Consider the following 26,659-nt stretch of genomic DNA (forward strand, 5'->3'; position numbering starts at 1 on the left):
CATTGCAAGGAACCATCTGTCTGCATTGGCTTCTTCGGGTGCACACTCCATATACACCGTTTGCATTGTTCCATAGCGCGTATCTCTTCTATCTAGTTTGATTCGTCATGGCGGCTCAGCGTTCTCCTGTCTCCTTTGTCCCCTTCCCCAAAATCTACTGATACCCATTCAAGATCTGGACTGTTTTGAATCTCGGCACATCTGACCAGGAACATCCTTTCGTTAGCCTTCAGATTGTTTTTAATCATTATTAGGTAATAACACGTTCGGCTTGACTCATCTACTCGTACAGCAATCTTTACATTGTCCTATGTACATACCTAAATAGCACCGGAGGCCTTGACCTTAGCATCGACCTCGTGGAATACAACGGGAACCATACTTGAGAAGGTCCAGAGCTAGCAAAGCCATCAGAATATATCCTATGTTCCTTATTGAAAAAAAAAAAATTGAAAAAAAAACTCACTCTGCTTTCTACAACTTTCCAGTGTTGACTGTCAAGCTCAGTCTTGGGACGATACACATCGAGTCGTTCTAGCCGGTTCTCGGCACCCCATATGTCTAAAAGCGAGAGGACAAAATGCTTGTTGGGGTAATTCAATCGCAAAACACCATGGTGGATCCTCTGCAGATAATGCTCGCTGATGAATTCTGTGATATCCATCTGACGCATGACGAAATAGGTGTTAGGTGTGCCGTAGAGGTTGAGGGGGATTCGATATAGATAGTGAAGAGCCTCTATGGTAATCTTTTTGTTGAGAAGAAGAATAGATGGTGTATATCGCTTCACATAAGGTCGAGGAATGGTGCAAAGAGGACCACCGCCCGGCGAGGACCAAGAGTCCGCCAGCTTTCGATAGCTTTTCACGTATTCATTTGGTTTTAGTAAATGTGTGTATATTATCAGGCGAATCTCGGCTGGTAGATCAAGTAAGGAGGTCATGGTAATATGCAGTAATCAAGTTGTGGAATGCTCACAGTACCCCTCTTTCTCTGGCCTGAACTTAGGGCCATATTGGCTGTGGCTGGAGTGAAAGCTTCACAATGTTACTTCTAGCACTATTCACAACTCGGAAAAGCCAGGGATTTAAACAGTGTTTCCGCTTTTGTTCGGTATGTGAAAAATTTAATCACTTTTGAAACAAACAGAAGGCTATATCAACTTTCACCGAGCCCTTTTACCCATAGTTCAACTAGCAGCTATCCCAGCTTGTAGGAAGACCGGTCTTTCAACTAGCCTTTCAGTTGAATCTTCACCCACTCATCAACAGTCGTAGGCTCCCTCCCAAGCAACCACCTCAAGACACTGGGATTTCCTTTCAATCCACGCCGATTATAAAACAAGATCAACCTCTCAGCCTCGTCCCTTGTAATATCAGGCCGTAAATCCCCATGTGAGGCCGGCCATCTCAAATCCGAATCCACATGATCCCCACTATACACCCCACTCTCCCCGGTATATAAAAGCTTAAGAACCTTGCTAACACCCTCTTCGAAAGTAGGAGTTGGAACCTTTATCTCCTTGCCAATATGTTTTCCAATTACCTTGATAACATCCGCATCAGATATCGGCAAGGTCGAGCACAGCGGATACTGAGCGAAATAGTGTGGTTCCTGCTCGTCCAAAACCCGAGCCGCGGCTTCAGCCAGATCTCTGAGCGCAATTAAACTATTGGCAACATTTGGATTATAAATGTTCCAAACATACTCGATAGATGGGTCCTCGGTTTTCGAGAGCGCAGCAGGCGGATACACATCCATGAAATTGGTCGGTTGGAGAATTGTGAAGTTTAGAGGACTTAGTAGTAGTCTTTCTTCGACGCGACTCTTGTGATCGTGTTGCATGAGGTTTCGATGCTGGGTACCGAGCACGCTGGAATAGACGAAGTGCTTGAAATTGGTATCTGGCCTTTGGCTCTCGGCAACGGCTGCGTCGATCATGTTGATCCCGATTTCTATTTCACGGGAGTGGAGCGAGGGGCCTACGTGGTAGACTGATGTTGCGTTGTTGAGGAGCTTGCGGCATTCTTCGATGGAGGTGGTGTCGCATGTTTGTACTTCGGCTTTTGGGTAGGTTGTTTGGAGACGAGAGGCGGATTCAGTGGTGTGGGCTGCTAGACGGAGTTTGAATCTGGAATTGTTGTATAAGAGAGGGATTAGATGGGAGCATTGTCTGCCACCTGGGCAAGTGATTACTATGATTTCTTGCATTTTGATACCAACTGGACTGGAGCGTTTGATTTGAAAGGGTTGTCATGCAGAAATAGAAGAGGGGTTGGGTACCAAGGTTTATATACATGCAGGTGGAGGTCTGTACGTCAGATTTGCCCCCTCATGCAGCTGCACGTTCATTGGGTGAGATCTAGAGTGTGCTACACATTGTACAGGAGAGATTTGAGCAACCATAATGAGCAATTTGGCATATTATTCTCCCTTAGCATATATTCGGCTAGACAACTAGCTGCAATGAATATGGCCAACTGGTGTATATACAGTCACGTGAGTAATAGCGCTAGGGATGCTAAGTGGGTCCGGAACCAAAGAGTCGCTGGACCCGCTTTCCATGTTGACGGCAACCCTGGCCCCGATCTCAATCTCCCCCCGGATCTGAGGGCTTGGTTGAATACTAAGAGCCGAATACTGCTCGGGATCATACCCTCATCTTGAACAAGATGAGGTTAAATTTCAGCGAGCCACCTACTCCGACCTTGAGTCGCCAAAACACTACGATACAAGGTCATCATCAACGGCGTGGCACCCATCCTCATCAGCTATCATCGCGGGCAAAGCCAAGAAGGTGAGCTAGCTGATCAGTATCTATTTTAGAATCACCCGCATGAGCTAATCCTATGCAGATGGCCACTTGTATTTCGCTTTATCAAAGGTGCAATCCATGGTGCCATATTAGTCCCAGTCTCTCTGCATGCTATATTCACAGCCTTGATTGTTTACTTGGACACATATGTGTTCGAGACTGTCGGTCTACCTAGCACCATCGTATGTATCCCCAACCAACCGGACGGGACAGTAACTAAACATAGCAAAAATAGATCCCATCCTTATCTATTGTCGTAGGTTTGATGCTTGTGTTCCGCAATCAAACATCCTACAATCGATTCTGGGACGGGCGCAATGGAATGAACACGCTTAACACCTGCGTGCGCAACCTCGTCCGCACGATTGCAACAAATAGCTACAGCTCAAAGCGGGGACCACCCACTGCCGCAGAGCGCGAGGATATCGAGCGTACTATTCGAATTCTCATGGCTATCCCATATGCCGTGAAAAATCATTTACGCGCTGAGTGGGGCGCTGCGTGGGTCTTTGGAAACTCCGTTGATGGAGATTTGAACATCCATCCATCTACTCTTTATAACCCTGAATATGCCAACCTGCTACCTGCAGGCCTTGAGGGTCATGAAGACGAGGGACTGGGTCTTCCTTTCCAGTTGACCTTTTTCGTTGATGGGTTTATTAAGCGTGGCGAGGAGCGTGGCTGGTATCCTGCACCTGGTGCTAGTCAAATGCAGGCTCAGTTGAATACATTGACAGATGCATATGGGAAGATGGAAACGATCAAGTTGACTCCGATCCCAGTGGCTCACTTGTAAGTTTCATAGCTCCAATGCGTGTGTGTTACTTTATATGTTTCGATCACTGATGTTAAACCAGGATTCACCAAAAACAAGTCCTCGCCCTGTTTGGCTGTGTTTTGCCATTTGCTATGGTCGATGAAATGGGATGGTGGGCCATCCCCATTGTCAGCCTTGTTATCTTCACACTCTATGGTATCGAGGGAATAGGCTCGCAATTGGAAGATCCCTTTGGCTACGACAGAAACGACATCAAGATGGATGCTATTGCCGGTGACTCAAAGACTGAGATCGATGTTGTTTTGTCTGAGTGGCGCACGCACTCGAAAGCCATGGAGACGTTGAGACAACAGCCACCTGGTGCAGTTCACGGTAATTTATGCTTAACGCCTGATCGAACTGAAGCTGGAAACGGCAGTGTGGACGGCAAGTACACGCCCCCAGACTTGTTCTTAAGGTCGAGGCCGACTACTGGTAGGTGAAAGTTTGGACATAGAATGTGTACCTGGTATATTGCTGTTGCGATTTTCTACATGTATAGCCTCAACTTAGCATTAGGAACATCAATGTATCTGTAAACTAGAAGGTAGCCCCCCTGGACCTTTTATGAACTGAATATACTTAAGATCAACGCAACCTGGCTCGAGTCTTGCTGGTTCCACTGTAGGCGCAGATACTGAGGTTGATTTGGTGGTATGTGACTCGCCATGGATTGAATTCTTATAAGCAGACAGCTTTGAAATCTATATCAGTCGGGTATCTAATGCAGTAATCAAGAATAGCTAAAGAGGTGTATTGAAGTCTCATAAAGGCGGCTCGAGTGCCAGAACGCCATCCAGTATTGAATCCGGCGTCACGTCAGCGAGAACATGAGATACCGCATGTAAATTACTTCCGTACTGCAGACTGCGGTCTTCGCCGGGGGCAGTGACAGTGATGCGATGGCGAAAGACTTTCCTGGCGGCTAGGGCCACAATGGAGGGAGTCATATAATCGATACCATGTAGAGGAGCTAGAAGTCTGTAGAGTAAGTCAATAAGATGAGTCTGACATACGTGTTTTGGTGGGAATATGTTTGGACTCACTGTGCAAATCGGGAAAATTGAATATTTGCATTGGCAGATACACCACTCGCAACAGCGCGACTGAGCCGCAGAAATACAACGATATCCTGGATATATCGAACGACTTCCGCACTCATGCTCACCGATGCACTTGTTTCTCGAAGTTGATCCATCACCTATAAGGTCATGGGCCCGGTATTAGATTTCTATGTCCAGTTCGTGATTTTGAAATTGAAGTGGATTGGGATAACGTCAAACTTACCAACGGGCTAACCGTAGCACTCTTCGGTTGCTTTCCCTTTGACTTATGAATAACAGAGGAAGCGGACTGTTGTCCATCTGAAAGCCAGTCATTCTCTTCAAGATAGGTATAACCAGCCTCCGGGCTGTGGAAATGAGAAATGAACAGATTGTCATTCTATTGTGGCATTAGCTAAAGCAAAGCAGTTAAATGGGCGTGCACAGACAACACTTACCAGGTGTGGTTTTAAAGGTGGTTGAAGTTGATCGAAGTCTCGTGCCACAAGAGGGACGAAAAGGAAGTCCTGGGGCGCGCTTAGGATCCCGATTTCGGTTACTAACTTCCTCGATCGCATTAACTATCCCAAATATCAGCTATGTCTTTACTGAGTTGGCGATCCGAATACATACCTGCAGCATGTGCATTTGGATATCATCACTGACAAAGTTGAAGTTTTTGGCGACTACAATATTGACAACATTACTGCCGAGTTGTGAAGATAGAGCTGGCGGTCTGCTGTAACCCCCAAGACTCTTATATGAAGAACGATTGCTTGACTAATTTTATTAGCATATAGGAATACAAATGATAGCATAGAGTTGAGATATTGACATACTGTTTCAGTATTCAGCCATGGACGCGATGGGCGATAGTTTGCGCGTGCATCCGGGGTGAGAACGTCATTAAAGATATCGTCAATAGATGTTTCAGATGAACAGTCAAGGATGCAATATGAGTAGTTGAATGTAGTGGAGCCAATCTGTTTTTCATTAGATATCATCTCAATTTTCCGGATGTATTGACATACTAAGGCGAGTTCTTTGGCGAGATCATTAATACAGTGGCTGGTCGTCTCGATCAAGCAATGTTCGCGGGCAACAAGGCACAGTAAAAGGGCCACTTCGAGATCAGATAATTCTCGAGCTATATCAGCAAGATCTGTATAATCCATGATTTGGAAAGATGACGGAGTTGGCCAATGAAGATGCAGCAACTAGTTATCAAGAGAAGTCGAGGATTGTGGTGGGGAATTTCCGCCTGAAAATCAAGGCGACAAACCCCGATCAGGTCTAGCCCGTGTGACCCCGTTCTCCCCGATCAACAGCTCGAACATCCAACAACTAGAGGATTCAGTGCCTCATCTGTGATCATATCCATAGTCATGCCACCCAACCCACTTGCAAACTGGGAAAAGGTTGGAGACAGCTTTTATCGCAAAATCGCCGTGTATGACGCCATCTTCGAGGACGACGTCGAGTTAGAGAACTACATTGTCGCGGGCGCCCCCTACGGAGGAGCTATCGGTAAGTCTCCATTGAAGAATCGGTGAACTGGACTAACGTGGATATCAGCGCTTTATCGCGACGAAAGCAAGCCATTCAGGCTTCGCGATGGACAGGGTTCCCGCTCCACAATTGATATTTATTCATGCTCTGGACAGAAAATCAATCGTATAAACGTTTGTTTGCACTTTATGATTGAATCACGATGAACCTACTAACTAGTTTCAGTGGGAACAAGCCACCATTCGCGGATTAGGATGGTCTGATAAAGAAGAGCTCCTGGTCGTCTCTGAGGATGGAACGGTGCGACGCTACTTCGGATTGGACGGCGAGTTTACATCCTTCTCTCTCGGAAATGTGAGGCTTGATGCCTATACCCTAGACATGCTGTATACAAACTAACAATTTAACAGGGTGCCGAAGAGTATGGCGTGAGAGCTTGCCAGTTTTGGTCATCAGGCCTCGTTGCATTGCTGTCCAATAACCAGCTAATTGCCGTATCCAAATATGACGAGCCGCGCCCGCGGCTCTTGGCACCTTGTCCGGAAGGCGAGGTATCGTCGTGGGCTTTGATTCCACCAGCCCAGACACTCTCACGCTCTGTTGAGGTTCTGTTGGCTGTTGACAAGACCGTCTTTTTAATCGACTCAACAGAAGCAGAAGACAAGATTCTGCAGGATGGTCCATTCAAACACATCAGTGTGTCTCCAACAGGGCGCTTTGTCGCACTTTTCACTGCAGAAGGGAAGTTATGGGTAGTCAGCAATGACTTCCAAAACAAGTTCAGCGAATATGATTCAAAATCTCGGGTTCCGCCAAATACCGTGAACTGGTGTGGTGATGATGCTGTCATCCTTGGATGGGAGGATGAAATTCATCTTGTTGGGCCCAACGCTGTCGCATCAAAGTGAGTGGTCTCTTTTCAATGCCTGCGAGCACTATCTAATCATCCTAGATACTACTACGATGGCCGCGTTCATGTCATACCAGAGTTTGATGGAGTTCGTCTCATAACTAATGACACATGCGAATTCGTGCACAAGGTGGCTGGTACGTTAACATCCCAAAGAAACAGCCGCACTGTCATTGACAATTTCCAGGCGTTACTGAGGAGATATTCCGTCTTGGGTCGTCTTCTCCCGCTTCCGTGCTACTGGATTCGGTAGACCAACTGGAGAAAAAATCGCCCAAGGCTGATGAGAACATTCAGCGCATCCGATCAAGTTTACCATCAGCAGTTGACACTTGCATTAAAGCAGCGGGTCACGAATTTGACGCCTATTGGCAGAAGCGTCTGTTGAAAGCTGCATCGTTTGGCAAATCTGTCCTCGAACTTTACAATAGCGATGAGTTCGTTGAGATGACTGAAAAGCTACGTGTCCTCAAAGCAATGAGAGACTATAAAGTCGGGATGCCATTATCATACGAACAATACCTGCGCCTCACACCGGAAGGACTCATCGAACGCTTAATCAGCCGACATGAATACCTGCTTGCAATAAGGGTTTCGGAATACCTACAGATTCCCGCAGATAAAATTTATGTCCATTGGGCAAGTCAAAAGGTGAAGGTCTCGACTGTTGATGACGAAGCTGTATGCAAGCTTATTGTCCAGAGACTCGATGGAAAGCCGGGAATCTCGTTTGAAGCTATCGCTCAAGCTGCTTATGATGAGGGTCGATCCCACCTGGCTACTCAATTGCTTAACCATGAACCACGGGGTGGCAAGCAAGTTCCTCTGCTTTTGAACATGGAAGAAGATGAGCTTGCTCTTGATAAGGCAATTGAAAGTGGTGATGATGACTTGGTGAACTACGTGCTTCTGCATCTTAAGAGCAAGCTTCCTTTGGCAAGCTTCTTCCGAATGATCAACACTCGCCCAATGGCTTCCGCACTTGTGGAGACTGCTGCACGAGGCGATGACATCGAGCTACTGAAAGACCTGTTCTACCAAGATGATCGACCCATTGATGGCGCTAATGTGCTACTGTCAGAAGCATTACGCGATACTGATCTGACACGCCAGACCGAGAAACTTCATCTAGCATCTCGCCTCTTGTCGGATTCCAAGGAACCAACAGTGGTACTAAACCAAAAATTGGTCTCCGAGGCCTCCCAGCTTTTGAAAGCCCAAGATGCATTGAATAAAGACTTGGCAGACCACGACGAGTTCCTTGGTCTTAGTCTCAACGAGACCGTCTACAGACTTGTCAGAGGGGGTTACGGTAAAAGAGCACACAAGATGCAAAGTGAATTCAAAATGCCCGAAAAAACATTTTGGTGGTTGAGACTGAGAGCCTTGGTGGCTAAACGTGACTGGGGCGAACTGGAGGAAATCGCTAAACTCAAGAAATCCCCAATCGGATGGGAGGTAAGACAGTCGAAAGTCCTAAACTACTGGGACAGATGCTCACACAAGACAGCCTTTTTACAATGAGATTTTAGGTGCTGGAAACACAAAACTTGCTTCAGGATTCGTGCCAAAGTGCACCCACTTGTCCCCTGCTGAGAGGATCGAGATGTGGGTGAAGTGCGGTATGATCGTGAAGGCCGGAGAAGAGGCACAAAAGACTAAGGACCTAAACACCCTGGAACTCCTCCGCACTAAAGCATCTGGCCCAGCAGCCACCGAAATCGAGCGCATGATCAACCAACTAAGGCCAAGAAAATGAGCCCATCAACGATGTTCAACATGTATCACACAGGCCCGCTCCAGGGTTGTTCAGGTGATCTCATCGGCCTCATCGATAGTCGCAGTCTCGTCTGTTGCGGGATTGACGCCTTCGATTGCGATTGAGGCTTCGGTTGGGATTTGGAAGACATTCTTTGCGACAGGGATCCCGGAAGGCACAGAATCTTCGGCCATCGCATCATCGTCCTCGTCATCCTCGTCGTCATCTTGTCGAAGAGCGTCGAACGCCAAGGTTTTGCGGTTGGTATCTTCCCAATCAGCCTAATTCAATGTGAGCAATTGTACGAACGAAACGACCATTTCACTTTTCATACTCTTCGGGAGTTGACGGTCTTGCCGCGAGCCAGACTTTTAGCCTTTTTGATTTCCAATTGATCCATCACGGCCTCGGCTCGGTCCATTCCCTTTTGTTGCCTTAATCGCTGAGCCCTTGAAATCTTCTCATTTTTATTCTGCTTTTTCTGGATACCAGCAGTGGCACGGTCAGCCAGAACCGAAGGCCTTGTTGTGGTAGGAGATTCCGCTCGGGGCAGTGAAGTCACCGACTTATCAAGGTCGAGACTTGGGGACGCTGCCCTGCGTGCTGCGCGGGAACGCTGGGACTGGCCTGTTCAAATATTAGCCCAAATATCAATGTATGCGAGATTTGTAGTCAACTTACTTTTGCTCTTCGCCATGGTTGTTGTTTGGAAGAATTATCAATCTCGTGGGGTGGAATCGCTATCGATAAAAAAAGTTTACGGCAGACGAGAACGACCCAATGTGCAATTTTCTGCGCAAACATGTATACCTTCATGTCCTATTCTGCACGTGCCTTGACACTCACACGTTCTCTATCAACCCATGCTACTGCTCATGCTGGCAGATTTCTCTTGCCACATATATCCCTTTGGATTTATTGACAATGAACACCCGCAACGGGCGCTCTGAGATCTTTTCCAACCGGCCAGATCAGTACGCAAGCCGCAGTCATTATGAAACCGTCTTCACGACTTTACAAAACAATCAAGCGCTAGCATACATACTTACTGCTTTTATTTCAATTCCTATCATTCTCGGTTACCTCGGATTTGTTCCCATATCACTATTCCACCTCCCCTGGGATCTCCTCGTCTATTTTACACCCTCTCGAATCGTTATCGCTTTAGACCCTCGCATATCGACCTCCGACCCCAACTCCCTAGCCTCATCACCTTTGACCTTCCAAGATAAAAGCGACGCTATGAAACGGATTCTTGGCTTAGACAACGACGTTAACTTCCCCTTTTTCTCCCGGTCAAGATCACTCTCTATCTTCGGAAATGCGCTGTTAGGCAATACGGAGGACGTCGCACCCCCGGGGCTCGGAAACTGGAACAACTCGTGTTTCCAGAACAGCATCATACAGGGCCTGGCTTCTTTGAAATATCTCACCGAGTTCCTGGGACATAACGTGGACAACCTCTCGGGCAAAGCTTCCATCTCGACGCACAAGGCACTACTAGACCTCATCGACCGTCTGAATAGCGCCTCCAAAAGTGGAACCAAGCTGTGGATCTCTGGGCCTCTGAAGTCTATGAGTAGCTGGCAACAGCAAGATGCGCAAGAGTATTTTTCCAAATTGCTTGATCAAATTGATCATGAGGCTGAGGTGTGCTCACGCGGAGAGACTTTGAATATGGGATTGAAAATTACAGGACCCGATGAGAACATATTTCGAGACAGCGATTGTGATGACCCGACGGTGCCTTGGGAACCCGAATCGCTCCCATCAACAGATAAGCTTTATCTTGATAGGGTTTCACCTTGCAATCCTCTCGAAGGCTTACTCGCTCAACGGGTTGGGTGCATGGAATGCGGATGGACTGAAGGGCTCTCGTTGATACCTTTCAATTGTCTCACTGTTCCTCTGGGGAGAAGATCTTCGTACGATGTTCGCGAATGCCTGGACCAATATATGACGCTTGAGCCTATCGAAGGCGTGGAATGCGCTAAGTGCACGCTGTTACATCGACAGGAGCAACTCATCAACTTGATCAGTGGATTTGAAGCCGATGAGAGTCCGTCAGACAGCCCCGACGAACCTCGACCATTCGATGCCATGAAATTGTCAGCCTACTCACGGTTAGAGGCTGTGAAGGCGGCTTTAGACGGCAATGACTTCAGCGAAACAACATTGGCAAACAAGTGCCACATCAACTCAAAGAACCGAGTCTCAACCACGAAATCTCGACAAGCCGTCATTGCGCGGGCTCCTCGCTGTCTTGCTATCCATATCAATCGTAGTGTCTTCGACGAGATGACTGGGACATTGGAGAAGAATCTCGCGGCAGTCGCGTTTCCTCAAACAATCGATTTGAACAATTGGTGTCTTGGTACCCGATCTCTCAGCAAATCTGGCGACCATTCTGAACAATGGGAAACAAACCCCTCGCGGTCCATGCTTCCGCAGCCTGGCGAATCAATTCAAGTCCCCAGCAGAAAATATGAATTACGCGCAATCATCACCCATTACGGCCGACATGAGAATGGACACTATATCTGCTATCGCAAGTATCCGACATCGGAATTCACAGCTCCTGCACCGGACGAGATCCTTCAAGCTGAGGGTGATAAAGACAAGCCCGAGCGTTGGTGGCGCCTCAGCGATGATGACGTGCAGATGGTGAGTGAAGCTCATGTGATGACCCAAGGAGGTGCATTCATGCTGTTCTACGAGGCTGTGGATGATTCAGTCTCGCCGTGTTCGACTCCATCTGCAACTCCAGAACATGACCTATACGACGAGTATGCAGAGTCTACTCCGTTCGGAAGTGTAGAGCCAAAGAACATTTCTACTCCATCTACTGTCACCGACTTCGAATCTGCCACTTCCCGTGAAACCAGTGTCTCGTTGCCGATGGATGACTCCTTTCCTGTCGATCCGCCTTTGAAGACTCCCAACGTTATTGACACTGCTGCTGAACGGAATGATGAACTGATCTCACCCTCTACCATCATTGCGTGATCAGCTCTTCTTCCATACATTTTTCTCTTTTTGTTTTTCTTTGCCCGCATAGCCGTGCCCTGTGGTCGGCTACTGCATTATCATGATACCCGATACCACGTGCCATTTGAGGCGTTGATTTAAGCTCCACTGTGTTTGGGAGTTTTTTGTGTAAATTCATGTACTATTATGGGGATTTCGATGCAAGAATTGACTTCTTGGAACATGCATTTCGATTGACTTCAGCCTGACTGTAATTTCGTAGGTTCATTTGTCGTATATTGCTTCCGTCTCTTAGCAACTTAGTCAACACCGATACCGGTCCTCGATGATGCAGCTTCCAGGGATAATGATCCCCGCATTTAGACACGAGCACCTTGTGAAAGTCGATCAAGCCCGGGTCCAGAATCACCTCATTAAGTACCTTGGGGCCACCACAGCATAAAACTACATGAAGACCCCTTTCCTCGCAAAATGATATTTAGATTTTCCTTTTTGCACAGTGAGTTCTACTGGCCAAATAGCAATTGTGACGCAAACCGAATCTGCTTCTTTCTCGGACGTTGGATATCGTTGGGAGTTGCACCCGAGTCTGTATAGATCCCGAAGGTCCCCCGGGTCCTCACTTCCTATCTGATCGTCATACGGTATGATATTGTCCCTAATACTTGATAAAGCTGGTCTTCCCTAGTCTAATTCAGCAGAAGTATTCTACATCGTCTTCAATGATGTCTATCAGCAAACCCTCACAGCCGCATGGCGTATTCCTTATCAATGAGCTACTTGAGAACATTCTTCTACATACAGAGATGAGAACTCTATTAACATCTGCTCAACGCGTATCTCGCGTTTGGAATACCATAATCAAGACATCAGTCAAACTCCAAGAATCATTATTCTTCAAGCCCTCCAAGTTTAAGATCTCGAATCCCTCACAGCGCCTTCGCAATCCGCTCCTAGAAGATATCCTCTGGGCTCAATTCTTTCTCAAGCAACAACAAACATCAGAGTCGAAAATTGCCGATGTAAGCAGATTTCCGCTGCGGGAACCGGAGCGTCGCAAGCTCAAGGTCTACCTGCGAAAAGATGCCAGTTGGAAACGAATGTTGCTTCAACAACCGCCAACATCATCAATCGGAGTCATTGAAATCGTCAAAAGATCAGACTCAGAATTCACCAAGTTATCTGTCGGTCCAAATGACTCCCTGCGAATGAGTCACATCTTGACCCTGCTCGAAGGAGGCAGCACGCTAGTTCCAACCCGCAACAAATGGATACTATGGAGCGGACGATCCCGTATCAGAATGCCCTTAAATTTCGAATGCTGGACGCCCAAATGGGTCTATGAACCATGTACCCTGCAGCCAGTCCAGGAATGGATCCCAGATAATATAGACTGGGATAGTCTCCGGCTGGAGGTGGCATCAATGTATTTGAATGATTTTGATTGTGGTGTGGTTATTGTATCTGAACGGAGACAGATGCTTTTCCAGGGCGAAGATCGAGTTCACAGGGAGAGCAAACTTGATCGTCGACTGAAGAAAGCTTTTGGAGAATGTCATGTGGAGGTTGAAAGGAAGCATATAAACCACTCTTGGGTTCCTATCAAAGGTGTTGGCGCTGATCGGCGATGGGTCCTTAGACCATGCTCTGCTACGCCTCTTGTTCCAATGCTGAGTGTCTCCTCTGAGGCTTCGGATTCGTCCTCTATTTCTTCATTTTCTTTGTCTCTCTAGGGGGGCACACTGAAAGGCTCTGCGAGAACGGGTGTATATTTTCAGCTCTATCAGATAGAATTTGATTGAAACGTCGTCAATTATTGCATTGATTTCAACATCTAAAGAACATAAAATCCCTACTCGGGATGGGGGTTGACTACGTTTAGAACATCTGGGTCATCGAAATCTTCAGGTATAAAGATCTCAATAACTACTTTCGGAAATGGCGATATTCTGAGTGTTATAATCACCCCAGTTGTTAGGATACTGTCACGTGGTGTATATCACATTCTCACACAGTTCTCATCCATTGATCACTATACTAACCCTTTCAGCGGAGTTCCCATCACTCGTCTCAAGGGGATAAATTGTATATAAATGCATAACAAGTACACCATTAGAGATGGGAAGGTGGAACAAGGGTGTGTTCCCTGGAGCTGCCCAAAAGCGGGGCCTCCTGGGCTTATTTTCTTTGCCTTCTCTCACTAATTACATCTACCTCGTATACAAAACTCGAGTTACTCTTTCAAATTCACCGGTATGATTACAGAAAGCAGTTTCTCTAGTGGATAGCTATGGCAAAACGAGCTGGATGAGCTCAGTCCTGACATCAAAGCAAGTCTGGCAGTCATCATCAATGACCCAGAGGTCGATGTTGTGACTGCTGTCTTGCAAGAAGCAAACGACAAGAAAGCCCTTTGCCTCAAAAAGCGGTGGAAGGTCGGGTCGATTTCCGCGGCAAAACAATCGTTCTTCGAGATCTGTTTGACAAGATCATTGCTTGGGTCGACCAGTTCAAGGCTGTCATCGATGTTGCTGCGCAATATGATACGACTGCTGCTTCACTCCCGTGGGCCGCAGTGTGTTTCTTGTTACATGTCGCTATTTCCGATCGACAGTGTTTCGAATCCACAACCTGCGGCTTAGAATTTGTGTCGCTGTTGATCGCACGTTATGCGACCTTTGAGGCTCTTTACCTGAAGAAAGCCCCACAGAAAGCATCTCCTATCCAATCGGAGTTAGAACGCGGACTCCATCAAGTTGTATAGCCATATTCTAACTTTCCTGGCCGATGGAATTCGATACTTCGGTCAATCTACACTGACTCGCACGATCAAAAGCATTTTTCGGTCATCTCAGGATGACCAAATCGATCGAATGGTCAAAGAAGATGAGGATGTTCTCAAGCTTGCTCAAATCGTGGATTCGCAGTTACAGCAGCAGACCTCTGTTCAAGTAACTTATATTCGAACTATTGTTGAAACCCTTCAACGCCCGGTTCAACGATTGGTGGACGAATCGACGATATATGCGAAGGTATTGGAGCAAGAAAAATTCCTCAAGATCTTACAATGGCTCTCTGCTGTACCCTATTCTCAGCACCAGAAGCGACACTCCGATGAGAGATTGCCAAACTCGTCTCAATGGATATTTCGGCACCCGCAGTACCTCACTTAGAAGGGCTCAAGCTCCTCGTCGATCCTGCTTCTCCATGGAATTCCTGGATCTGGGAAAACGCACCTTATTACTGCCGTAGTTGACGCCTTCCTTGAAGAGCGCTTGCTCAATACCCTCTGCGCCCCGATCGCCTACTTCTACTATGGTGACAGTCGGTTCGGTAGAAAATGGGCCGATCCAGAGGAGTTAATGCGCTCGATAACTCGACAATTTGCAATTGTGGACAAAGAAAAACTCAAGATCCACGAGTCTGTTTCTCTCAAGTATGCGCATAGGGAAGCAGAAGCCAAGCTGGATGGCTTTGAGATTCCTAAGCTTCGGTGTGCTGAATGCGCGGATCTTATTCTTGTAATTTTGGGTGCGAATCCAGCAGTTATTATTGTTGATGGGGTTGACGAGTTTCAGGAGGATCGACGACATGAATCTTTTGCATGCTTTAACTCGGATTCGGGACGAGTCTGCTAGTGTTGTCAAGATCTTTCTGTCAAGTCGGGACAACAGCAATATTTTTGCAGGCTTGCCAGATGCTTCGAAGGTTCGCGTGCAGGAGACCGATTCTCGACAAGATATGGAAATGTACGTCAGACACCGTGTATCGACTGTTATTACTAGTCGAAAACTGCTCAATGACTGTGTGCCGGATGATCTGCAACAGCAGCTGATCGATTTCCTCCTCAAAAAGGCCGGTGAGATGTATGTTCAAGATGAGAACCCCGTTTAGTTGGCACAATGGCTGACTATATCCCAGGTTTCTTGGGGTAAATCTGCAGATGGAAAGATTCTGCAAGCTGAGATCCGCAAAGAGTGTCATAGACGAGATTAAAGATCCGTCGTCAATCTCTGCTACAATCAACTCTCTTTACTCCGATATCCTCGAAAATCTCAAACAGACCGACCCCATCGCGTATGAAACAGCAGCTAAAACATTTGCTTGGATGCTTTGTATGCAAGAACCGCTGTCGCATACTGCGCTTCTTGAGGCAGTATCTACTGGCCATTTCAAATTGCCGCATACATTGGAGATCTTTCAATGATGGAATTTCTCATTGAGCAAGGAGCTCATAAAAATGATACCGGAGGGCTGTTCGGATCAGCCTTGATTGCAGCAATGATAAAGGACCGGCACGATGCTTTCAATTTTCTTCTCGCCGCCTGTGGAATCAACGTCAACCTATGGTCAGCAAAACATGGGACTGCTTTGCATTATGCGTGCAGATATAAGGATGCTAAGACTGTTCAACTTCTCCTCGACCACGGTTTGGATGTAAATCTCGACGGGTTGAGGCTTGAAAGCCCTCTAGCAGCAGCCCTGAGCCGAGTGGTTACAGACCCAAGCCAACGCAGAATGCGGAGATTCAAGTCAGCCGACGACAACTTCGAAGAGGTGTTAAATGTGCTTCTTCGATATGGCCATGGCCTCCAAATAAGAGATGCAGATCTTGTTCTGGCGGCACAAGTGCCATCCTATCACTTGAGATTGTCGAAGAAAACAGCACTAGAATGTCTGTTCGAAGACCATGCGGATATAGCAGTTACCCAGGATATGATAGCTGCTGCTGTCCCCCTTGACGATTCCAGTGAATGGGGTTTGAAGACACTTCTAGACCATGCCAATGGGGTGGAAATTACCACCGAGATTCTAAATTCTGTCAGAAGCTCAGGAACGCTGAGTGCCTTATTCCAATTCCAACCGCGATGCGAAATCAGCTCAGAAGTCTTCGAAGCATTTTCCAGGGTTGATTATGGAGGACCTTACCTACTGGAAGTCCTATTGGATCAAGAGCCACAGGCAATCCCCCCTCAACTCAATATTGTCTCATTCTTAGAGCGTGATACACGGGTCACCGACCACTCGGTGGACATACTCCGAGCCCTGCTCAATCGCGCTCCAGACATGGAGATTACGGACAATATTCTCATGGCCGTCACACACCCCGATCAACTGCGATTACTCCTTCCTCGATATCGGTGTCTCCTTGTCCCAGACAATGTGCTGGCGAGTGTGTTTTCAGAAAACTCTAGCAACTATAAACTCAAGCACCTGAAGATTTTTTTCAATCACTACCCAACTTTGAAGATTGGTCCCGGACCATTTTCCGCCTGGTCGGAAGACGGAGATGCCGACTGCCTTGAAGCTTTTCTTGGGCAGGATCCGGACCTTTCTATTCCTTCAAATTTCCCGTCAACATTAATCAACATATTACGGTGGTGCCATAGAGCAGAAGACGTGGTCGAGGTGCTCCTCCGATACGGTAAGAAGGTTAACTTCACACCTGAAAATCGGAGGGACATCGACGAACTATTACAACTTCAGTCGGAGAATGACCTCAAGCGCCTTCTCTTGAGTCTTGAGCATGAGAGTCAAGGCTGATGTATCAATTCAAGAAATAGGGGGTCATGTAGCTTGATTTGAGATACAAACTTCCTGCGTCTAGGACAACCAGCCAAGTACTTCACCCACTCAACAACAACCTAGATGTAAGAAGAAGCAGAGTAGAGCAAAAAAACACCAAAACATACAACAAAGAGAATTCGCTGGTTAACCCTAGCGCCAACTACTAACTTATTTAAGCCTGGATTATGGCCCCCAGGGGGGGGTGTTTCGCCTTTCCCCGACTTTGACAAAGACAAAAAGATCGAATAAAGGATATGGTTCTAGTTTAGAATAGTAGACAGACTGTATGCAATTGAGTTGAATTTGGGTTGAATTTGGGTTAATCCACCTAAGTACCTTTTAGCGGACTACTAGGAAGCTGCTCTCATAGTCATAATTTTACAATTTAATACTCACTTTTAAGCACTTCTATATGGCCATGTAGGCCTTATCAACTATAGATTTATCCCCGTAGCTTGGCTTAGGATAAGCATCCCCACTATTCAAAAAATGAAGTGTTTCAAGATTGCTAGCTTTGTCGGCACACAAGAGGGAGGGGATAGCGAAATACGAAGTTAATCACCTGAACACTCCTTTGACAGCTCCAAGTCAAACAATTTCGGTCGCAAAGCCCAAAGTCACCCTCGTATCGCAAACATCTACAGCCCAAATTCAGGTGCATATTTCAAGCCAAATAGGAAGGAAACACAATTCACCGCCAGTCCATCTATCCCGTGCATCGGGGATAACCAGGCAACGAACCCATGTCACTTTTAGACCGGAATTACGACCACGGGATAGCACTATCAACGACCCTGTTCGGATATTGTCCCTCACTCGGGTATACGATGCCAGCCTGTACGACCAGGATGTTGCTTTTTTGCACGCTCAAATTGACCGTAACATCTAGACGCGCAGAGCGCGGATGTCAGTACCCAGCGCAGATTGAAACGTCGATGCGCCCGAAGCATTCATGCCCGGCATTATACAGGAACGGCTCGACACAAAGCAATGTCCAGACCGAAGTAGGCAAGTCGAAGAATTTCAGCGATCTATAATGATATAACACGACTTCACGGGCTACCGCAGTTCCCGGCTTTACACATGTGCGGTGTGTCGAAATGTTCTCGAAAATGACCGAAAGTAGTTCATGAAACGGAGATTGCCCCCTCCTGATTTAGTTCCGGAGTTTCCTAAAACGTGTCCCCCACGGAAAAGCGACCGTGGCGATCGCATATTACCCGATCGCAAATATCGGTCAAGTCTATAGGCTATGAGGTTATAATGTAAGTGTTAGTTTTGACTCAGATAAGATAATTTGATTGGAGTCAGCAGAAGAGATGAAGGCTGCAATTTGTATCCAATAGCGAGGGCTGCTGTAGCGGTCTCAGAGATGGGCTGTCTGATCTCACAACCATCACAATTGTGGGCGTTGGTCTAGATGAACAGCTTACGACGGTGCTATCCGTGCGGATTCTAGCCCATATGAGCACAGTCCCTATGAATCAGGGGGCGTTTAATTTGTCTGGGATATGATCAAAGTTGACAGTTAAGCACGCCTCATGGACACGTCTCGGGTACACCGTCAACCCGCCACTACCATCACACCCTTGTCGATCGATGCAGCCGAGACCGCGGAAGGTGTCCCGGCATGGGTTACTCACTATGTACGAAGTAATGTACTTCGTACAGAATGTGCTATCTCACATTCTTCAAAATCTCCGCTCACGGAATGTGGGTCGAAACCCCATGGGGTGGATGTATATTTCCGTGGTTCAGTATCATCTTATCTTTTAGCGCCCGCAGCATCAACCCTGGATGAGCTGCATCTTAGAATTTGTGCAGTGGCAACCTTGGAAACTTTGATAAAAAAAAGTACCAGGAAATGGAATTATTAAGTCGGTGTGTTGAAACTTGATTCTGTCACATTAATTTTTTTTACTTTCCCCAAATACAGAAACTAGACCTCGGTCCGAGTTGATATCGGTACTCCGGAGATTGAAATATGCCGTACCTCATAGACAGTGTGGATTCAGTATCCAACCTGTTTTCTTCAGTGTTATCCATTAAATGTATGCAAGAGCAGACCTGTGTAAATTTAGGTCAGAGATCTTGCATATGAACTGCAGATGAGGTGCATGATATAAGCTGCAGGGAAACCCGGGAAAGGCTGGAAGGGGGCCGGTGTGGATCCGAGTTCCAACTTTTTACCCAAGGGGCCAGAGCTGGCCACATTCAATGAAGAGCTTCAACCCTGCATTGGATACAATAACAAATATGTACATGCAATCCTACATTGTATTTGGTCTTTGCCCCCAACAAGCGAAGTTTTGCAAAGCTGCATGACAAAAAAATCTAACCGAGGTAAAGCCGGTAGACCAAATTCTCGCTTTCGGTCTATGAAACAGAACTTTTGTGGTCCCGATCTACTCCGTATGCTTCGGGAGATTCACATGCCTCCGTTGAATTAAATCAATATAGCTCCAGCAACCCAGTTACCCGGAACCATCTCCACCACGGAACCCAGGGGAGAGGTAGCCGGCAGGTAGGGCATGCTATGAAGATCAATTGAAGCACCGGAAGCCTGGAAAGGGGGCAAAGATCTGAACGTGACGCGGGATATCGATAGTACGTAAACCGCATCCTTCTCACAAACTATTTATGACTTCATTGCGGGTGGAGTACGGAGGAGCCGGGGAGACGAAAAGCGTTATACAGCGGAGCTGTCACGTCGATCTGAATTTGATTTCCTGGGTCGAACCCCCCCGCTTGACCCCTTTCTATGGGTTTTTCTCAGCTTCCCCGGCGGGCCGGGAGGCGGAAGCATCAAATTATGGGGGGGGGGATTTGTATTTCACATTCCGTGGCTGTCGGGGAATTTGATATGTACATTTACCAAAGTACGGGGTACTATGTCAATTATATCCTTTGAATATGACCAGTATGACGAGGAGGATCAAGCGGAAGAGTACAAATTGGACCCAGAAGGATGGATTGATCCACTTGGACCGGGGAAGAGCGTCACATTCTTCCCCGTCACTAGACTTGCATTAAGCAAGTCATCTTAGAGAGATCATAACATAAATTCGGAAAGGGACATGACGTTCCGGATCTCGAAAATTAGTACAATTGATAGATGTGAAATGTCTTTGAAGTGATCTAGGCTCTAGACCTAAAATCTAGACTCTTATCAAATTAGTAAACAAAGAGCAAAGCATGTGACTGTGGGGGGACCTGTGATTTGTGCAAAAATGAGACGGACTTTTCTCGGGAGGATTTGATTACTCATTTTGAGAACATCTAAAACTATTACTAGAGTGACGGAGTACCGAGCAAACGGTATCTGACGGCAAATTAAAAAATGCCGAGGAACTGCATTTACCCGCTCGAAACGGACAATCAGGGACAAGTTCCGAGGCGGAAGCCGTTTCGAATCCTTCTGGCCGTTCTCCTTTTACAAACTAAAGGCTTCTAGACTGGAAAATCGAATCCTCCACGGACTTTAGACTTGGCCCGAGGTGGAGACACGGGGAAATTCCTTTCCTCTTGTAGATTTAAAAGAAAGATGATAGTTCGTTCTCCCGTGGGGGTTTCTCTTCACATTTCCAATACTTTTTTTTTTTCAACTATCGGTGTTGACATGTTGACGTGTTGAACCACCCGTGACCGCCAAACGCCAACAAAATTGATTCCTCAACTTCAGGCATTCAACGATTCTGTTTGGGTGCATTGATTAGGGCTCCAAAATTCAAGTTAGGCCTGCAGCACTCGCGACTCTTTTTCCCTTCCCCGAACGAAGCGGTGAATCCGAGGCATGATCATTGGAGAATTATCATCGGAACTGGAAAATCCAAACAATCCGATTTTGAGATCAAAGATCTCTCAAGGATATTACGGGGAAACCATTCCGCAAGGGATGCAAATCTAGCTGATATCAGATTCTCTCTGTATACAAAGTGCAACACAAATATCTGAGGCGCTAAACCGGGGATCCGATACTTTCCCCGTGTGTCAGCCAAAAAAGAAATAAAGAAATTCCATTTTTGGAACTTTATTTATTTTCTTTATTGGGTCGATCAGTTCCAAGGATCGACAGCCCTTTGTTTGCCGGAAACCCCCTTCCGCCTGATTGTTCGGATTTATTTCATTTTTGATTTTCTTTTATCCTTTTTTTTTATTTTTGGATTTCCTTTCTTGGATTTTCTTTTTTTTTCTTTATTTCTTTTTTCCATTTTTGGGAATTTGATTTTCGAGCAAGGGTGTATCGGGAGGTCTAGAAGTCTTTCCCCGGCTTTGATCTTTGATATCTATTTGGGCCCTTTTTTTTATTGATAAACACCCACCCTTCGACTCTTTCTTTCCCTCATTTCATCTTTCACCTTTCACACTGTCGTCTCTCACACCTACTGGGCCCTGGTACTTCCAACCCTCTTCAACATTTACTCAACACATTCGCCATGATTCCTATTCAGTCTCGTCTCCACGAGATGTCGCTCCCCCAAGCCGGCGGCTCCTCTCGCCAGCACAGATCCAGCACAACCCACCTTTGCCTGGAGTGGCAGCGCCTCTTCGTCCATGTCAAGTCCTTTCGCACCTCCACCAACTCCCACCGACTCCCTCCTCGACATCAACCCACGCAAGTCATCTTTCTCGAGTGAGATGGGAGCAGCATATGCCTTCCCCTCCTGGCCCAACCGTCCCTCCCTCTCAAGCAACGACTCCGCCGATTCATGTGCCAGCGCCTTCCTCTCTGACGACGACCTTCTATGGATGCCAGAGAACTCGGGCGCCGAGAAAGAAGTGGAGGAAGCCATCAATCAAGACACCGGTGTCTGCTCAGTAACCATGGAACAGCAACTTCAGCGCATGCGCATTATCGCCGAACAACAAGATCGGGCCAATTTCCTCGCCAAGGTCGAAGCCCATGCCCGCGCAACCCAAGCCCTCCGTTCAGCAAAGCAGAGCGTTGTGACAGAGCGAGAGACATTGAAGCGCAAGAAGCGCCGAGTCGTTCCCACTCCCAAACGGCGTGCTCACTCGGCATCCAAGGTGCTCAGTCAATAAGATCACCGGTGATGCCCGGTGCAGCGCAGGCGCTCTCCGAAAAACGCCACATTCTCTCTTCGCAATCATGTCATTATCTCGCCTTATCTTTTAATTCCACCCCCGCATCTCCCCGGTGTGCAGAGATCCACCCCCAAAGCGGTGCCTAATCTCTATTTCCCATTTCTCGCCAACCGTGATACCCGCGAGATCGCATCATCTCAAACCCTCGAACACTGGCCCCCAACGCAACATGCCATGATCGATCTTCAGCCACATCCAAGCTTCACAGGGTGGTATTTCGACCGGGCCGACATTGCCCGGGATACAAAGGTGCCCCCGCGCCGCTTACCTAATATCTCGCTGTCGGCGCTTCTCGAAATCCCACTGTCACCTCCGTCACCTCCATTGCACACACCGCTGGTTCATCTGGCTCTCTGACTCATTTTCCAACTTTCACATTTGATTTTTTTTTTTTTTTTTTCCTTTCAGCGAATCCGTTATTCCCCCCATCCCACAGGGATCACGTTCTTACATGGAGTTGCAGCGCCCTGATTCAGTCATCATTTGACCTTTTTATGCCTACCTTCAGGCTTGCATCCATGGGGACCCGGTGTTTCTTTTTTTATGAATCTGTTTTTCCAGCGCAGCGTCTTTGTTCTGATACCCCGTCCTGTATACCCCCATTTGTTTTCATTACCTTTGACGCTTTGTGATTTTTTGCAATTTCCAACAGCGCTCCAACTCTGTGATCTGTTCTCGGAATATTGCCCGTGCCATATCACATTTGTCAATAGCCGTTCGTACATTAGGTAGCCTAAGCTAAGCACATTGACCATATCCCGAAACAAGAATATCCTTCCATGAAACAAATCCAAAATAAACTATAAACAGTAATCCTATCCACATTCCTAAGTCCAATACATCGAACTTACTCGTACTCTATTCCAAGTCCCTGCCACGTTGCTGTAGATGTAACCATTTTCCAAAAACCACACCCTGAAAATAGAATAATCCAACAGCCGATCGTCAGCCCTGCCCGCCTCGTGTTCCCCGCTTGAGTAACCGCCTCACCCTCGGCCGCCCAGAGCCCGCAACCCCGAAACACGGAGGCTGCAAGAGCTTATTGCTGTCGATATATGACACGCGGCCCTGTCGCTGAAATGCAACAGTGAGATCGGGGGTGCCGCATCTTAGTAATCGGAAATGTGGCGAAATCATTGATAACCATAGGAATGTGTGTATATGTACATTAGTATTTAACCAGAGCGCACCGGAGAATATCGTGAAGTTAGGTCGGGGTTGTTGTTAGGCTGCCTTGGTCAGATTTGGTGTCTGTCCCAGGTCGCCTGATTCCAACGTCCTGATCTTGTTGCTTGGCGGGATTAGTTGGCTGCGGTTAACAAGGAATGTATACTCCGTACTTGAAGTTGGTACTGAGTTTGGAGGCTTAAATGGTGGTGCTATATTACATGTTGGGTTGTTGGATTTTACCGCCTCATTCCCTGTCTGTCACAAGTATAAGCTCTATAGTATAGTTGGCGTTTCAAAGAGCCCCGGTACCCGCTAATAATCGCCTCGGTATTAACGGTCTCTTTTTGCCACCGTGGCTAGTTCTTCTCTTCTGCATTTACGCTATTTGTCGTGGATGTGTTGCACCAACCCAACCCAAAGGGCGAAGTCGATATCAAGTGGTCTGGGCATCACATTCTATGAGTCGGGCACATGCTTCAACTCTATGGTTGTTACCAACTGGGAATAATCCCGTTGTGATTAAAATCACATTCCAATTAGTAGATGATACCCGTGCCTATCGGGGAAACTTCCGTCTAAAACAATATCATCTGATAAGAATTCGATGTTGGATTCCAAGCAATCATATCAGCTTAGAGTGATGTCATTTTAAAAGGATGGAATGTAGCATGTGCTAGAGTAGTGAGATTAGATACATACTTGGATAAGCAGAAACATCAGTGAGCACTGCCCAGGGAGTCAAGGCGCAATAATAGAACTTGATTTGGACTTAAGCCTTGGATACTGTGGGTAATTGAATAAGAAGACATATCGTCAATTTACTGAATTTAGTACATTTGAACATGACATCACGGCTGAGAGACATAGTCTCTCCGTGGGCACAACCAGACACAGAGTACCATACTCCGCTGCTCCCCAGACACTAAAACGCGAGATACGCTTGGGTCCCCATGACAGAGAATGAGTCGGGGACAACGTGTAGAATTACGAATTCGCGGAGGCCGCGTTGGCATAAACGCATCCATTTATTGTGAGGTCGGGATGCCCTGACTTGAAGATTCGTAGTAGGATTTCAAATCAATATAGCATGGATCAACTTTGTATTCCTAGGCCCACCAAGTTCCAAACACAAGCCTCAAGCTGGTGTGAACTGGCCAATTGAAACAGGTGCTCTAGTTTGGAAATCAAGTAGCCGGTACCTCTCGGCAAGAACGGCAGTCTCCGAGATTATTTCAAGGTGGGAATCGATTACCCGTAGACTTGAGGAAACATCTATAGCCGATATCTACCATTCTGGCTTCTCTGAGCTATGACGGTAATCTAGGATCGCAACAATCTATTTGAGATGCTATCTTTTATTCTCTTACTTTTCTATACACCTTACATCTTCTTTTTTGGTTACATGTAGTATTCAATTCAAATCTTGTGATAATTCAACAAACGCCGCCTAACAAAACCAGAGACTATGCATCATACGCAGTCATGGACTCAAAGCTCAGCCACCATTGTCCCTCCATTCCCCAACGCCTTGAGGTTTTCCCTTGTAGTATCAATCTCAAAGTTCTCCATAAAATATTGCATCAGACCTTCTGTCATCCTGAGCTTTCTCGGCGCCTGGCTCTGGAAATTGTCGCCTTGCTGTGGCTTTGTATTCCCTGCGGTCTGGGGTCTTTCGGCACCTTGTTTGATCTTCCTCTGGTACTGATCGCTAGGCACGGATAAATCACATACCCATCGCCAACTAGGACCATAGAGCAAACCACAAAATCCGCAGGGAATATCTAAATGCTCGATTCGCGATTTGCAGATCGGCAGGTAGCCAGTATTAGATAAAGTCATCGAGCACTGTTGGCATAGTGTCGCCTGTAGAACTTCGCACCAACAAGGTAGCGTTCTCGGCCCATACGTGAGCATTCCACACCAATAGCAAGTAAGGTATTTGCCCTTTCCTTTGCTGGTTTGGAAATCATTGGGGCGGAACCCGTACCTGGGCTGGCTTTGACTTCTCCATCCCATTTAAGGGGAGGGATATCAAAATCTAAGACAAATCCAATCCGACCCTTGGTTAAACCAAACGGGAATGCCCGTATATTCTCCTGGACATCTCGCTGTGCTAGGTAAAGTGCTATTTTCTCGTTATCAACGGGATACCGTGGGTTTTCAGCTATTCCTCCTTGATCCTTACAAGGACAAAAATGAGGTGCAATTCGTTCAGAAAACTCCCTCTGGATATCCACGTAGTTTCGTCTCGGAGATGATGGGTGTAGCGATAGATTCTGGCTTTTTTGTAATTCATCTGTCCTGGCCTTCATGAACTCTTTGGTCTCGAGACTAGGTGAAAGTGCAAGCCATTGGCGGCATTCCGCCCTTTCGTTGGGGGATATGGAGATGTTTCGGAGGAGTGGAGAGACAACATTGAGTCCTCGGAGTGAGAATTCTTGGGTGCCAAGAAAATGTTCGAGTGTTGGTTGTGGGAGCGATTGGAAGGCGAGAGCAAAGATCATTTCGAGGAGGTTTTTGAGGAGTTCTAGAGACTGGTCCGTGTCTCCTTCCTCTTCTGTGATCTCCCAGAGCCTGATGAAATTCAGCTGCCGCTTTGGTTTTGAGGCAACCCAGTAGCAAAGTGTCTGGATATGCCCATGTAGAACATGCTTGATATGTTCTGGAATCCAGCGAAACAGCACACCAGCTTGCCCAACATATGGCCTCCAATAATCTTTGGCCTCACTAGAAGTGATTTAAAGGAGATATCCACCCCTATCAGGTCCAAAGCATTGCATTTCATGCTGGTAGGATTTGAAACGGTGTACCTGGAAGCCAGGTTGGGCAAGCTTCTCCATCAGGTTATCTGTAAGGGTTTTGAGGGAAGAGACGGTCACTTCGTGGGGTTGGAGCTATTTTTTTTAAATTGTTAGAGACATTCTTATTACTATGTTTCAACGGGGTATTACTAACGTCTGTGATCGTGCTCCCT

At 46.8% G+C, this 26,659-nt stretch overlaps 12 protein-coding genes across 12 annotated transcripts; 6 read left to right on the top strand and 6 right to left on the bottom strand.

Moving 5' to 3' along the window:
* Positions 1 to 320: 320 nt before the first annotated feature.
* N7517_011201 (uncharacterized protein) lies at positions 321 to 943 on the bottom strand (the record flags this gene model as incomplete). The annotated part of the gene is made up of 2 exons (XM_056728924.1): positions 321 to 398; positions 467 to 943. The coding sequence occupies 2 exons, from the start codon at positions 941 to 943 to the stop codon at positions 321 to 323; spliced, it is 555 nt and encodes a 184-aa protein (XP_056574739.1).
* A 290-nt stretch (positions 944 to 1,233) lies between these two features.
* N7517_011202 (uncharacterized protein) lies at positions 1,234 to 2,211 on the bottom strand (the record flags this gene model as incomplete). Its single annotated transcript, XM_056728925.1, has 1 exon — positions 1,234 to 2,211. One exon carries the CDS (start codon positions 2,209 to 2,211, stop codon positions 1,234 to 1,236), a length of 978 nt encoding a protein of 325 aa, XP_056574740.1.
* A 461-nt stretch (positions 2,212 to 2,672) lies between these two features.
* Positions 2,673 to 4,075, top strand: N7517_011203 (bestrophin family protein; the record flags this gene model as incomplete). Its single annotated transcript, XM_056728926.1, has 4 exons — positions 2,673 to 2,797; positions 2,856 to 2,997; positions 3,051 to 3,607; positions 3,673 to 4,075. 4 exons carry the CDS (start codon positions 2,673 to 2,675, stop codon positions 4,073 to 4,075), a joined length of 1,227 nt encoding a protein of 408 aa, XP_056574741.1.
* Positions 4,076 to 4,396: 321 nt separating this feature from the next.
* On the bottom strand, positions 4,397 to 5,850 carry N7517_011204 (uncharacterized protein; the record flags this gene model as incomplete). Its single annotated transcript, XM_056728927.1, has 7 exons — positions 4,397 to 4,613; positions 4,679 to 4,833; positions 4,920 to 5,075; positions 5,134 to 5,256; positions 5,309 to 5,455; positions 5,515 to 5,658; positions 5,707 to 5,850. The coding sequence occupies 7 exons, from the start codon at positions 5,848 to 5,850 to the stop codon at positions 4,397 to 4,399; spliced, it is 1,086 nt and encodes a 361-aa protein (XP_056574742.1).
* Positions 5,851 to 6,060: 210 nt separating this feature from the next.
* On the top strand, positions 6,061 to 8,853 carry vp16 (tethering complex subunit VPS16; the record flags this gene model as incomplete). Its single annotated transcript, XM_056728928.1, has 7 exons — positions 6,061 to 6,202; positions 6,251 to 6,357; positions 6,410 to 6,538; positions 6,595 to 7,088; positions 7,137 to 7,231; positions 7,282 to 8,552; positions 8,605 to 8,853. The coding sequence occupies 7 exons, from the start codon at positions 6,061 to 6,063 to the stop codon at positions 8,851 to 8,853; spliced, it is 2,487 nt and encodes an 828-aa protein (XP_056574743.1).
* Positions 8,854 to 8,903: 50 nt separating this feature from the next.
* N7517_011206 (Alb1 domain-containing protein) lies at positions 8,904 to 9,550 on the bottom strand (the record flags this gene model as incomplete). The annotated part of the gene is made up of 3 exons (XM_056728929.1): positions 8,904 to 9,134; positions 9,188 to 9,480; positions 9,535 to 9,550. The coding sequence occupies 3 exons, from the start codon at positions 9,548 to 9,550 to the stop codon at positions 8,904 to 8,906; spliced, it is 540 nt and encodes a 179-aa protein (XP_056574744.1).
* Positions 9,551 to 9,777: 227 nt separating this feature from the next.
* On the top strand, positions 9,778 to 11,859 carry N7517_011207 (ubiquitin-specific protease UBP1; the record flags this gene model as incomplete). Its single annotated transcript, XM_056728930.1, has 1 exon — positions 9,778 to 11,859. One exon carries the CDS (start codon positions 9,778 to 9,780, stop codon positions 11,857 to 11,859), a length of 2,082 nt encoding a protein of 693 aa, XP_056574745.1.
* Positions 11,860 to 12,566: 707 nt separating this feature from the next.
* Positions 12,567 to 13,574, top strand: N7517_011208 (uncharacterized protein; the record flags this gene model as incomplete). The annotated part of the gene is made up of 1 exon (XM_056728931.1): positions 12,567 to 13,574. One exon carries the CDS (start codon positions 12,567 to 12,569, stop codon positions 13,572 to 13,574), a length of 1,008 nt encoding a protein of 335 aa, XP_056574746.1.
* Positions 13,575 to 14,714: 1,140 nt separating this feature from the next.
* N7517_011209 (ankyrin repeat domain-containing protein) lies at positions 14,715 to 17,385 on the top strand (the record flags this gene model as incomplete). The annotated part of the gene is made up of 5 exons (XM_056728932.1): positions 14,715 to 14,873; positions 15,015 to 15,334; positions 15,420 to 15,707; positions 15,763 to 15,918; positions 15,999 to 17,385. 5 exons carry the CDS (start codon positions 14,715 to 14,717, stop codon positions 17,383 to 17,385), a joined length of 2,310 nt encoding a protein of 769 aa, XP_056574747.1.
* Positions 17,386 to 21,963: 4,578 nt separating this feature from the next.
* N7517_011210 (uncharacterized protein) lies at positions 21,964 to 22,452 on the top strand (the record flags this gene model as incomplete). The annotated part of the gene is made up of 1 exon (XM_056728933.1): positions 21,964 to 22,452. The coding sequence occupies one exon, from the start codon at positions 21,964 to 21,966 to the stop codon at positions 22,450 to 22,452; it is 489 nt and encodes a 162-aa protein (XP_056574748.1).
* A 2,721-nt stretch (positions 22,453 to 25,173) lies between these two features.
* Positions 25,174 to 25,436, bottom strand: N7517_011211 (uncharacterized protein; the record flags this gene model as incomplete). The annotated part of the gene is made up of 2 exons (XM_056728934.1): positions 25,174 to 25,393; positions 25,417 to 25,436. The coding sequence occupies 2 exons, from the start codon at positions 25,434 to 25,436 to the stop codon at positions 25,174 to 25,176; spliced, it is 240 nt and encodes a 79-aa protein (XP_056574749.1).
* Positions 25,437 to 25,520: 84 nt separating this feature from the next.
* On the bottom strand, positions 25,521 to 26,525 carry N7517_011212 (uncharacterized protein; the record flags this gene model as incomplete). The annotated part of the gene is made up of 2 exons (XM_056728935.1): positions 25,521 to 26,312; positions 26,496 to 26,525. The coding sequence occupies 2 exons, from the start codon at positions 26,523 to 26,525 to the stop codon at positions 25,521 to 25,523; spliced, it is 822 nt and encodes a 273-aa protein (XP_056574750.1).
* Between the last annotated feature and the right edge of the window lie 134 nt (positions 26,526 to 26,659).

Source organism: Penicillium concentricum, assembly GCF_028827145.1.
Source record: "Penicillium concentricum strain IBT 3081 chromosome Unknown utg000006l_segment0_segment0, whole genome shotgun sequence".
Lineage (NCBI taxonomy): Eukaryota > Fungi > Ascomycota > Eurotiomycetes > Eurotiales > Aspergillaceae > Penicillium > Penicillium concentricum.